Source organism: Falco peregrinus, chromosome 6 (assembly GCF_023634155.1).
Source record: "Falco peregrinus isolate bFalPer1 chromosome 6, bFalPer1.pri, whole genome shotgun sequence".
NCBI lineage: Eukaryota > Metazoa > Chordata > Aves > Falconiformes > Falconidae > Falco > Falco peregrinus.
This window is the reverse complement of record NC_073726.1, coordinates 67,410,413-67,424,199: the sequence shown is the minus strand read 5'-3', so window position 1 is coordinate 67,424,199 and position 13,787 is coordinate 67,410,413. Positions and strand designations below refer to the sequence as shown.

Below are 13,787 nucleotides of genomic sequence, written 5' to 3'. Positions count from 1 at the left end.
GTAAGGCTTCTTGTGGTTTACAGTGTCCTCATAGTCTAAGTAACTGGGACCAGAGTCTCTTTCGGCTATTTCTTCAGTGTTTCCCGAGCTTTTGGAAAAACCAAAATGGTTGAATTTTCCATTTTAAAATAAAATGTTGAGCAGTCTCTCCCTCCATTCCGTAAGCCACATAGGTGTTTCTAGCTTCCAGCTGCTGCTTTGGAGAGAGGTGGTAAATGTACAGGATGTATATTGTGTTCAGAGGAACACACGCTCAGTTTGGCAGCCTTCTGCTGCTGTTTTGTGTTGAGTCAACTGAAGTATTTGTATCCATTTTTAGCATCATTTTTGATAAAACACAGATGTAGATGCCTTTGGTTTTACAACTGAGTGTCTTAAATTTGGATGTGCTAAATCTTCTCTTTGAGTTGGAATGGATGCATATTGGAGATTTATTTGTTTTGGATCATGTAGTACTGAGTTAAAAATCTATTCTGGGGTGCTCTGTCTCCGTTTTGTAGCTTCCAGCTATGAATGTCACAACTTATTAAAGTCTCTACTTGTTTTGTAGTAGAGTGACTGATTAATAGTTGAATCTGAACCCTGTTAGACTACAGATTTTGCTATGTTGTGTCCCGTCATAGTATGGGATTGCCTTAAAGTTAGATTACAATTTACTGAAGCAATAGAAATAGACTATTTGAAGAGACACACACACACAAAAAATCACTGTATTACAATGTGGCCTTAATTATTTGTCATCAAAGGCTTAAGGTAAGTTTAAATAAAATAATAGGAGTTCAAATAAATGGCAGTGTAATACATGATACAATGCTGCTGTATTCTAAGTAATTGTGGTCCAGATGAGTAAGTGCTCTTTGCAGAGTGCTGGATGCAGGTGTTTTCCTGTAGATAACAGCAATCACTCCTAATGGTTAGAGTGCTGATCAAATGTAACTGTGCAAAATGAAAAGCAGACTTTTTGTTTCATTCATTTCTGTTCAGCTATCACTTCCTTCTAAAACCTGAAATAGCAGGAAGAAAAAGAATGTGAAAATTCAATATGCTGTTAAAGTTGCAGGAGGTTGATGGAAGTCATATGACTGAAAAGATTGTTATAGTTCATACTGAGCTTTCAAATACTAGCTTCAGGGCTTGAAGAAAAGCATGAGAAGGGTTTCTGGGAGAGATAGTAGACAGCATTAGAGATGATGATGTTTAAACTCCATTTTTTATGATAATGCTGAGAATCTTAGCCCAGCTAGTAGTTAGGTGAAAATCAGAGTGTGGTTGAATTATGCTAGTAGCACCAGATGGTTTTCTAGTGAAGAACCATTAAAATCCAGTTCATAAATTCATTAGATGAACTGTCTGGCTGCACTGTATTTTTCTTTCTCTTCTGTTAGGCTGAGGTAGGTGTAGTGCATGCATTTGATGATGTAGTCTTCTCACAGCCATCTTCCCAGGATGGACTAGACATACAAGTTATGCTTCAGAGCTAAGCATTGGAATATGTAGTCCTCTAGTATTTCTTCTATTAATATATTTCTGGAACTGTCCTATTGATCATTAAATGACAATTTTCTGAAATCTAAATTTTCACATTTTATGAAGCAATAGTGCAGTAGACATGTGCTGCTCTTTTTCTTTTAGCTTATTGTACCTCGTGTTGTAAAAAAAAAAAAAAATCTATTTGAGGAGGAGATACTCCAGTGGGTGTTAGTCTTCCTAGTGCAGCTGTTTGTGAAGGGCACTGTCCTGCAGGGATGGGGCATGTATGCCCCTTAGCATGTATGGGGCAATTAATCTTGACTTCGCAAGACTTTATTTTATTTTTCTGCATTGCATTACTGTTGTGTCTTACTGTTATGAAAGTTAACAAAGTCTTCAGTAGTTTCTCAAAATAAAAGAACACTAAGAAACCCCAAACCTCCAAAACCCATGTAAAAGATTTTATCTTTTTATTTGATTACTTTTGTCACTTTCTTAATGATTTCAAACTTTTCCCGATATGAGGTCTGTGAAACTCTTTCATGTGACACCTCAGATTTTCTAGAATTATTCTTCTGTTGCCAGGAGTTGGGACTTCTAGTATATTGAGAGATAATGATATTACCTGTTTTTTTCAAGTAATTTGTTTCTACAGCTGATGCATAAAAGTTGTGCTTATAAAGGGATTCACACATCCCAACTTCAAAGGGAGAAGACTGTCTGCAAGAGGCAGTTACACACAGTGCTCTGTATGATGTAGCTTATACCTCATTTCTTCAGAGATCTGTTGAAATGGGCTTTTTTCTCTGTATGTAATGTACCTAAAATGAGAAGTGAAGTATTTAATGGACTTCTAAAGAAGCTGCACAGAGCAGGTAGTGTGAGGTATCTGGCTGTCTAGCAGACTTTCTAAACAAAGCTGCTGGCATCTTCTATGTCTGATGCCATGGGATTTTGTTGTAAGGGTTCACTACTGTGGCGTGCTGAAAAAAGTCCTTTATTTTACCTGAAAATCCTCTAGTACCATTTCAGTAAGATAGAAGTTAACGCAGAAGAGAGTCAGAAGGTTTTGAAGTCACTGCTTACATGTTTCTGTGCGCAATTTTGCATGGCTCAAACATGTAGCAGTAGAAGGCTTAGAGGCCTTCTGCTGAAATTTGATATAAAGACAACAAAGATAAGAAGCAAAGATAGAAGAGCACCAAATGCACTAAGATTGTTGTGTTTATGAGTTTCCTAGTACTGGAAGATAATAACTCACTACTATACAGTTTAGTACTATGAAAAGAGTAGTGAGACTTCAAGCACAAGTAACTTACACAAATCCCCTCTCTGAACTTCCCCATGTGTTTCTAGTTCTTCACAAACTAAAACACAGAACGACTCTTCTACATTGAATGACAGCCATTCTGCATCGTCAGAACTGCCCATTATTTTTGTTAAGAAGGGTTCTTAAAAGATCTTAAAGGTGTGACTGGAATATAGCTTATATAATGCGGAAGAGCTATCTACAGCTTTCTACAGCTATAGAGTTCTCCTTATTGGTGACACTGAGTCAAATGAATCTTGACCTGTAAGGATTTTATGTCTTTTTAACTAAACATTTTCTTTGACTTAAGTTCCCACTCGCACAATCTGCTGCTACTCTGTGTTGAAATGTTTCTTCTTGCTTATTTCCTGAGCTATGTCACTAAGTTATGAAATTCAGAACTTCCTTTTTTATATAACGAGTTGATAATGTTCATTCAATGCCCAGTTTAAGGACTGTCTCCTAGATGGGTAGTTACTTGCACAAAAACATTGGAATGTAAGGACTTCAGCTTGCAGTAATGATGTTCCTTTATAAGGCATGGGTTTCTGTAAGTAGACCTCTTTTTTTAATTTTTTTTCCCTGTTTTTAAAATAATTTACTGATTTTGAAGTAAATTTTTGACCTGTGGGAGCCTCAGAAATATTGGAAAATAAAGATACGCATAGTTTATTAATCCTGGCCTGTAGCTGATACACTTACAGAGCTCTCTTAAAGAACTGGAGGACAGCAGGAGTCAAGGAAGTTCACTAGTAGCCTGTGATCAAATTGTCTGTGCAGGAGTGCATTCTGTAGTCTAGATCTAGTTTTTCTGCTAATATCAACAAGAAGCATGTTGCTTGCTGTCGTTGAGGAAGGATAAGTGATCTGTCAGCATCCAAGGGCAGCTGGACTGAACTGCGCTCTCATCGCTTGGGTGAGCAGCAGCAGAAGCAGAACATGACTGTTTTGATCCAAGGCAGCTATCCCTACAATGAGAAGTTGAATCTTGTGACCTTCCTCACAGCACACAATAGATTTGTGTGCAAATTTGAACTTATTTTCTGACACTTTCCTAACCTTTCCTTCCTATTTTTCTGTCATGTGCAGTCTGAAAATAGTCATGATCTGTGAGAGTATAGAAGGGAGGGAAGCGGTGCATGTCACTACAGCCCACCCACAGCATTAGATAACAGTGCATCACCAAATGTTCAGTTTTCATGGAAGTGAAGTTTAGATAATAATCTACTAGCTTGCCTATATTCTAGCTGTTTAAAATATAAATACAGGCAGACTGGATGGAGCATATTTCGCTGTAGTGTAGATATACACTACATGTATGAATTTGCACTATATTGCGTTACTTGAGGGACATAGAAACGCTGTTAAACATTCATCCCTGTTTGTACTGCATGGCTTTGACTCAGTGAGCTCACCAGTGCTATAGCAGAGACAATTAAAACTTCAGCAGTGTTTCCAAAATTTTTTCTGGTGAGCAAGATCACTGTTTTAGTTCGGCTTTGTATGTGTGTATGTCAGTCATTACTACTTTCTCAGAATGTGTAGGAGTCTTTCTTTGGAGGCATATCTTGATTTACATTGTTTATTTTTTTTCTTTATCCTTATATGTAGTAAATACTTCTGCAATTAAATACAAACTATGAGAAGTCTAGACCTTTCAAGGTATTGGAGTAACCCATGTGCTAATATCCTTCCCCGTCCCCTTGTAGCAAAAGAGTAAGATCCTTGAAAGGTATGGCTCCTTCTTTGTTGTATTGTATGTTGTTAGCAGTAATAATACAAGCATTCATGATATTCTTACTGCAAGTGAAATGCTGCATAGTAATAAACTATATTGGACCTGTTACTTATATTGAATATGATCTGAGAAAGAGAGAACCTGTGATTTTGTGCGCTGTGCCTCTAACGGCATGTATTTGTCATGGGTCCACCTGGAAGCCCCAGCAGTGACCAAGACCACTAGTACCCATCAGATTTGTCTAAATAGTCTCTGCCAAAACCTTCGTTTTTGTGCAACTGTGAAACTCATCCTTGTGGGAGGAGGTAGACTGCAAAGAGAACTTTGAGACATTGAAATGTATACAAAATAAAACCAGGAATATTTTGGATGACTCTAGTGATACACATAGTTGCTGTCGGCCTAAGTGATACCTTAAATTTGGGATTTAAAAAAGCGAACCCACATGTGTGAGCTGGCACAAGAGGTAGGTGGAATTTTTAGTTTTTGTTGGTGTGGCCTTGGTGGCTACCAATAAATCCTGTGATACCACTTTTCCTTCCACTTGTCAGTGGAGCTGCCAGCTGTGGGCATGGGTGGAGCATGCTCCACAACTGCTTGATCAAATCCCAAGCCTGGTGTCTGTAGACACCTTACTGCTGACTGATCTCTCAACCTGCTGAAGGAGCTTCAGGCTAGGGAAGAGCAAGGTGTTCTGTAAAATTCGTCTGTTGCTTGGTCAGAAAACTGTTACAGAGTGCTCAGAAGGGTGTTTATGTTGGATCTAAACCAGGTGTTTCTAGATCTTGGAAATCTGTGGCAAAGAACTGCTGAGTTTGGAGAGGAATTTAAATTGCATCAATGTGTATTATGTGAGTCTGCTAAATGCATTTTAAGATTATTTTTTTTTCTGCATTCTTTGCCACTAATAGGTTAGCCACCTGCAGTGGGCTAAATCACAAGGACACTGATGTAATATTTAGCACAGCTCAAATACCACCACTCCTGGTGTACCTCAGATTACCTCTATGAAGCATAAATTAAAGTTCTGGAGTTATAACAAGTTTTTTTTTTTTTCCCCCAGGTTTAATTGATGAAGTACGAAAACTTCCTGTACGTGCACAGAGGAGATTAGCACACTGAATACCCATAACATCTTGAATTATTTTATGGTAGTAGCATGGTTTCTCTGCATTTTCTTACTCTCCTACTGTTCATGGTTTTTGTTGAAGGATGCTTCATAGAGGAAGGAATGTACAGGCTGTTTTTCTTCCAGAAACACCGTTTCTATCTTTTTGTTTACAAGTTCTGTTGGGAGTTGTCCAGGCCAGGGTAGAAAAGCAGTCCTGCAGTTCCCATCCAGACTTCTCAGAAACTGTTTAGTAAAGCCTAAAGAGAAAGGAAAGCCCCGTGGCCACAGTTCACACCCATGTGCTACTCTGATGTCTATTCTGCTTTCAGTAGGAGCTTAACTGGTAAATAAAGAGCACAGGGCAGAGCCCCTGGGGTTAGGCTCTTCCCCAGAGCTGGATTTACTCTTGCATTGCTCAGAACCCTGTCCAAAGAGCTGTCTGTGATCTCTCTTTGAGTCTTGCGTGTCTGAGCTTTGGCTGGCTCAGCTGTCAGACACTGAATGTCAAACCTAGGAGGCTGCTGCTTTTCCATGGAAACACTCTGTGTGACTGCAGAAATAATCAGGCATGTCTGGTGGTTGCTGTGCCCTATTGTTGGATGCTTTGAGATACTGAACTGAATTGTCCTACCTTGACAAACTGAGTTCTTAGCTAAAACCAGCTTTGCTTTTGTCATCCCTCTTGCTTTTTTTTTTTTTGCTTTTTTTTTTTTTTTTAATGCAGACGGATTGAAAAGCATTAGTGTCACAGTTTATTCTGCTGTTGGAATGTAAGTCCCTTGATGTTGGCTCTCCCTTTCTCTCTGTTCATGCACATCTTGCAAAAGGAACTCTAAACTTCTTGCTTCTAAGTAGGTACCACCAATACGAGCTGTCTTGTGCCTTGTATGTGCAAGGCCTGAGCTGCAGTATCCTCTTTAGGGAGGCTGTGCTATCACACATTCTCCTTAACAACTCTTCTGTGCACTACATTTTACTGTTGACATAAAAATAATTCAGCATTTACAAGAAATCCTGTTAACTAACTGTTCCTGATCAGCAATTTCCAAGAGAAATTTCTTTACTGGAGAAAGGGATTCTATTCTATGGCCTTTGGATGGACGTATGTTTCTTTGAAATTACATTTTACATTATTTACTTTCCATTATTTTAATTAATGTGCCTGACTAACTCTAGATATACTTTGGTATCGGCTTTAAAGGAAAAACAATGTCCTTCTCTACAGGCATTACTAGCTTGGAGGCACTACTGATACAGCTCAGTGGGTGAGGTGCCATAAAGTATTTGGAAACTAAAGTAATTCCAGTTTATGGAATAAGTGTTTATGTGTATTGGGCTGGTGCTGTTCCTGATCTGAAAATAGTTATCTTTGGAGACATAACAATAGAAGCCTTGGGTTTACTATTTCTATAAGGAATTTAATTTCATAACTTGAAAGTTATTTTGAAGGACTGCTTATAAAGGAAGGATAACTTTCAGGCTTGTACACCAGGTAGGTGACTAAGATGGCCTAGTATGAGCTCTGTCCATGTTTCTTTGTTGTGCTTTTATGACAGTTGCCAAAAAGAAACATCCACAGAAACAGCTGTTGTAATATTAGAAGAATGATTGCTGCAGTGGATGGAGACAGTCTGTGTCACTGAACTGGTGAGAAGGAGATAGGTTGTCTCCCTGCTGCGAATCCCACTTTTGTAAGCAGTAGCAGTTTGGAAGGGAAAGGTTTATCTCTCAAAATGTTGACTTCGTTTAATCAAACAGTGGCCATAAGAACAAGAGCAAAACAGTTGCTGCCCCTTCTCCCATGCTCAGCACACATGCACTCCCAGGCTACATGGGCACTCTGTGAAAGAAGAAGAAACTTTATAGTCTTTTCCTTGTGATGTTGAGGGAGCAAGTGTCAATGAAAACCCATGCAGTCTGGAAGTAAGGGGAGTGCAACTCACCAGGCATGAAATCTCCATTTGCTTTATGTCTGTAGAGGTGCTGCTGAGGAAGAATTTGCTGTCTGCAAGGGTTAGTTCATTACTTTCCTTCTGCTAAGTACCATTGTTTTTTTTAATTTAGGAAGACAGTCAGTTGAGACAAGACTGGAAAACCATCTCTGTCATACAAAGGGATCTTAAAGGACTAGTGTGGAAGCCATAACCCTTCTGTGCTTATCACAAAAAATGTTAAATCTTGAGATTCTAGACAAGTCAGAGGAAATTTTGCAGATTTCAGCCCTTACAATTGCTTGCAGAAGAGTTTTTTATACTCTTAAAAGTGTAGATGCCTTGTTTACCTTGAAGTGAACTTCCTCAATACCAGATGGCATCAAGTTAAAAGACATACATACGTATTATGTTGAAGTTGCTTTCTTTTTAGAAATAAATGTGATACTATAATAGAGCAGATCAGTGGTCTATTGTATAGCTTTATCTTTATCTCTGGCAGTAATGTACAGTTGGTGCAACTGTAAGGAGTTATGAGGCTGTTTCAGTAGAATTCGAAAAACAAGTGTGAGGAATGGGCAGAAGTTCAAAATTATGCAGGTGTGAGGCCCAGTGTCGCTTACCTAGATGCTGTGGTTGGCTTTATAAATAAAACTTCCATATCTTATGCAGAGGATGGAGACTAACTTCTGTCAATATCAATATGCCTTATTCTAAACTCACATAACTTGTTTTGGGTGAACAGATTTTAAGCAATCATCACCAACAAAATAACATATCCAAATTGAAAAACATACATTTCTAAAGCCTAGTTTGAGTACTCATCAACTTGAGTAAAATACCAAAGTCTTGGTCTATCGGATAGCAGCTGGGACTGGAAAAAGTTGAAGCATATGGTGTCATCGTTACAAAGGACAGTCCCTTCAATGGAATCAATTCAGGAGACAGGATGTCAATGTGTTGCTTATTTTTCATTAATATCTTCCAGCTAAAAACAATTTATTCCTAAACTCCTATCTGGCTTGGACTGGGCCAAAGAATAAGGGGAGATAGCTAAGTTTTCTTTCCCTTGTCCTCCCCTCCTCAAAATTATTTTGGATGTGCTGTTTTCCTCTCTCATTTTCAAGTAGTTTGAATAAATCCTTTGTCAGGTAATACTGAAGGTACTTTTTTAGTGCTGCTCCATGTAACTTTAACAGTGCTTTTGTCAAAATGTGTAGTGCAGCCCATTGCCTCTTTCTTTGTGTGGTGGCTGCTCCATGTAGTTTATCCAAAATGGATTCTGAATGTTGTTACCCTCACTCTGCTAGCAGCCCTCCTATAATGAGTACAGCTAGTACTTGTTCAAAAACAGATGGTCTGAGGGTTTTTATCAGTGTCTGGAACATGTTTTCCAATGCCAAAATTGCTTATAATATTTCAGTAGACAACATTTTTTTTAATACAAAGTTAGAATTCACATAAATCTAGAAAATTACTTTGTAGGAGGTCTCTTTCATGAAGGAAAAGACTGAAACTGAACTTGAATCCCTGTAATTTTGAAGTCAGTCTGTTTGCCAAGAACATAATTGCCACAATTTTTTTCCAGAAATGCATAAATAAGTAAAATCTATTAGCATACTAAAACTAATTTCTGAGCCACGGTCATTATTTTTAAGAGGCAAAACAAGAAATGCTGTTGGTGTGTTCTGTAATGCTTAAATGCTGTAAAGTTTTTAATATTAACAATTGGCAAGTTAAATAGGAAATTGGCTTCCTTCCTTACATTATTTTGCCCTTGTTGCTGATGGATGATTGGTGTCTGTGGTTGCTTAAGACATTTTTGATGATGTAAAGATTGCTTATTTAGAGGAAGAAAATGGGTTGAAATTAGCGGCATGAGTCAGAAGGACCGTGGTCCTGGAGGGGAAGTCAGCAGACCTGGGTTTGGTCCCATGCCTGTCCCCGGTACCCTTGTGAGCCCTGTGAGACCCCTCTGAGGTCTGCATCCTCTTCAGCTGCCATGCTTTCCGTGGCAGGGGGCTCTTGTATGGCTTACAGGTACTCAAACGCTACCAGCAGTGATCTGAGAGACTTCCAGTGTTAATGCACTAGCAGTTTAATAGAGGTATCTCTTACCAATGTAAGAAAAACTTCATTGTGCTTGCTGTGAAACAAAACTGATTTCCTTTTGCAGTAAGGATGAGGTAAACTGAAATTTAGGGTTGGGGTGGGGGTTGGGGTTGCAGAAGAAAATTATTGAGCTTCGTGCCTGGAGCCACCCACGGGAAAAGACGGGTGTTTTTGTGATGGTGGGCTCCAGCACAGGGTTTTTCAGTCCATTACAGGAGCAAATGCTGCCCTGCAGGACCAGCTACAGGATCAAAGGTGTCATTAAGGGAGAAAGGAAACAATTTTCCCTTCCTCAAAAGAATAATTCACTAGGCCTAAGTTAACATGTAGGAACCTGAAGTGCAAACTTCTCTCAGCTTTAAGTAGTATTACTCAAAAATTTTTGACACAGTGCTAGTCATAAACGCTACATGGTTTTGAGTGAGAGGAGAGAAAGTTTGAATGCATCACTAGCCTTAGTCCACAGACTACTGTGCTTTTGTACGTTCAGTGTTTCAAGCCTTAAATATGTTGGGACATGGTCCCATGCAACTCATCAGTATTTAAAGCCTTAATATGCACTTCCAAAGCTCTATTTTGCAGACAAGATCATTATCAGATGGTCTTGAAAAGCCACTTCCCTTTTGCCTCCAGATAATGTTGGTGGGAATTTCGCAGAGCTGGTGCACGCTGTCGCCGTCGGTGCGGGTGTAGCTGCGTGGGTCTGGCCTGGTGAGAGCAGTGGTTTCAGGCACAGCTTTGATGCAAAAAAAGGGTTTTCCAGACACGCCTCCACCAGCAACCCAGTCATGCAGCAGAGACACGGCAGCTTTGCCTGCTGCTGAATCAGCGTTGGTCTCGCAGATGTGGAGCAGATAACTGTGGCAGGAGCCCTAAGACCAAAAGCTAGGGTCAGTGCAGTTCTTGTTCAGAAACCCCCAGGTTGGGAGATTAGAGTATTCTTGAGGGGAACAATTGCAAGGTCCAGGAGATAGAGATCAGGCAGCAAACACTCCCTTCGTGCTAAAATCAAACCCATTCAGGGGAACTAAGCCTGCCTTCAGAAAATAATTTTGTCGGGGGTGGGGGGGGGTGGGGGGGGTGGGAAACAGTCTTCAGCTAATTTCTCTGAACCCTCTGTTTTAATAGCAAATGAAAACCCTTGCTAGCTTCACCTCCACCTTAGTGTGTGTTTTGCCCTCCTTTCCCCCCTGCTGAAGGAGGGTGCAGGAGTAGGCAGTGTCAAGGTTAAACCTGGTTGCAAGCTTTTGTTAAGGTGTTCTGCCTGCTTGCGAAGGCAAGGCACCTGCTAGGCATGCCCAGTGAGCTCTAGGAGCTGGCTCTCCCTTCACTAAGGCTTTGCAAGGCTGAAGCACAAAGAACGCTTGTTGCCCAGTCCCCGGGAGTCTCCCAGTGCTACCACTAGCTGGGGAGGACTGGTTACCATGGATGCTGCCATCTGTTCGCTCCCCGCCGGAATGTGATTATCCTTGCTGGGTTGGGAACCAGCAAAAGCAGGGGAGCGTGTGCTGTCGGCAATTATCCGCAATGGAGTGCGTTAATGGAAGGCTGGGATTAGCTAGCTGGAGGAGCACATAAAAGGATTTTCCCAAAACTATTAATGATTTCTAGCCAAGAGGAGTAAGCTTTTCGCAAGGTCAGTACTAAATTCATTGTGTATGTGACTAATTTATAATTGGTGCAGTGACTGTATGATTTAAGGATTGTAGCAGCATGGAAATAATGCTTATTGTTAAGAGGGTGTGTGTGTGAGAATTGTATTTTAAATATCTTTGTTTGTCTGTTTCAGTTCAAGCAGTTTAATTTGGGGTCATTAAAGTAGTAAGTTAGAACAATAACTGGCCAAACTGATACAAATGGAGCAATATCTCTTGTCTTTATGAAATGCCGTTCGCTGCCAAATCTGATTTACATGCCTTTTCACGCTGATTGCTTTTTGTCTCAGTGATTTCTTTTTGGATGTGATACGTGTTTGGTTTTCATACTGGCATGAAGGGTGAGATGAGGGGGAAATGTTCAAACAGAGCTGGCAGTACAATGGATGTTTAGGGTGTTTTATGCAGTTTGCCCAGAGGAAACAGCGTAAGGGAGGCAGAATGCAGGAGCAGGTTTTCCACTCTTCGTTCCCACCCTCTGCCCCTCTCTCCAACTCGCCAACTAACCAAACATTTTGGACTCCTTCTCTTATAGACCTTGATTATACGGACACTTGACATGAGTTTTCAGGATACTCCGCGAATATCGTGACACTTTTGATGGCAAGATTTCATTTAAAGGGGAAAATAAAATTAGAAATACATGCTTGTAAGGCTTTTGTACCCATTAAAAGACATTTTTTGGTGTGCTGTAGGAGCTAGGAGTATTAATTTTTTTCATAATAAGTACATGACGAACTTACAACATTATTTGTATGTAGTTCAAATTACAGACTTAAAGGAGAGGCATTAAAATTAGTTTGTACCCCAAATAAATAAAATGTTACTTCAGCAGATATTTTTAGTCACGTATGGGCTTTCCCTTTTCAAATAAAGCTTTTACATTCATCCCTCTTGCCAGGACTGCCATTTTTATTTGGTACAGGGGAGGACACTACTAGAGGCTTTTAATTAAAACTGTGTTAGTCCCGATTCCACTGATCTGCACTCTGCTTTTATGCACTTAAAATGTCAGTGCTTTGGAGTCTGGGAGGAAAGTTACCGATGGAATTAGTAAGTTACAATTGCAACATATTTGACTGGGATAAATGTTTAACCTACAAGATGCATTCCAAGACTTGGAATGCCTAACAAAAGTGTGTGTGGGGGAGGTTGGAAGGGTTTTGTTTCTTTGAGTACTTTAACTGTTTGTGGTGTATGAGCTTTTCTTGTGCTTGTGGAAGCCTGGTATATGTGCCTCAAGTCCTTTCAGACATCATGTCACACTTGCACGTTGGTGGAACTGGGCAAACGCTCTTAATGGAAGCTGTATCATGTTGTAACTAAAAGGATTTTTTTTAACCCTTTCCTGCTCCAGAATTTAAGTATTGCATTGCTGTTGAAGTGGATGATTTATGCAAAACTTGCTTTTAATTGGCTGCAGTGGACTTGTTCACACATGCAAGTTGCAGGTCTGTAATTGCGTTGTTAAAAGGAACACGGGAGGCAGATTGGCTTTTGTGCTTGAAAACAGATTAGACTTTCACCGTTCTGACTCTTTGCTGAACCTAGCTGGAGGGAAGGGCAACCACCTCAAGGTTATTCTGTAGCTGGTGTGGGATGTGTTACTGTTCACTGGTCTGTTTCTGGTAAGGTAGCTGTTACCTGCAGGATTTGCTCTCGCCGTGGATGTGAATTACCATCTCGCTGGCAAGTCTTCACAGACAGCAACAATCATATCACCATAAAGGTAATAAATAGCTTGTGCACCCCTTCCAGAGGTCATTTCTCCTGATTGCAGGCTGCTGGTGTGCTGAGAACCTTGCTTTTCCGCTGCCTTTGCTAAACCTGTTTCAAGGATAAATAGGGGACTTTAGATTTGGCATTCTCCAGCTCTTACTATATTCTCTGATGAGCACTGTGTAAATGTCCAAATAGTCATGAGCTAACGATTTTATTTCCTTCTTGAATAGTCTGTGTGTGGCTGTTGAATACTTTTTATTATTATTATTAAATTTTACTTTAGGTCACTAGGTCAGTGTTGATTTGTGGATGCAGGATTTAAAGGCTAGACACTCTTTAATCCATTTGAGCATCTGGCCTTTCATAGTAGACATCCCATTTCCATGTAACAGAGGAGCTGTTAAATGTCTGTTTGACATTAATGATTTTTTTTTTTAAAGAGTTTTATCTTTGGTAGATTATTACAAGTGGTTCTGATGTTTAAGCTTAATGCAAACAAATGAGGGGCAGTGTAATCTGCTACATGATCTCTTGAAGGAGATTTATTCTAAAATACAGGCTTTGGGGGCCAGCAGAGGTGACGGGTCATACTGAGTAGGGATTTACTAGGGTTTTTCAAGAGGGTAAACTCAGTTCAGGTACGTTGTCTCACAAAAATATTTTGAATGAAGTCCCCAAAAAATAATGTCTAGAAATACAACCTAGTATACAGTGGGCTTATCATACTCTTGTTTGTAAT

At 39.9% G+C, this 13,787-nt stretch overlaps 1 protein-coding gene across 7 annotated transcripts in view; it reads left to right on the top strand.

Moving 5' to 3' along the window:
* FGD4 (FYVE, RhoGEF and PH domain containing 4) overlaps positions 1–13,787 on the top strand; it is a 110,211-nt gene that overhangs the window by 31,300 nt on the left and 65,124 nt on the right. Inside the window, exon 1 of one of the 7 annotated variants that reach the window (XM_027792984.2) lies at positions 3,211–3,329. The exons of 3 other annotated variants lie outside the window; for them this stretch is intronic. In XM_027792984.2, the coding sequence (XP_027648785.1) occupies positions 3,320–3,329 (10 nt within the window). In that variant the 5' untranslated portion in view covers positions 3,211–3,319. Of the gene's footprint in view, positions 1–3,210; positions 3,330–11,018; positions 11,308–12,896; positions 13,056–13,787 lie in introns of those variants that run through there. 3 more of the 7 variants (XM_027792985.2, XM_005241777.4, XM_055807420.1) reach the window with 3 other exon arrangements.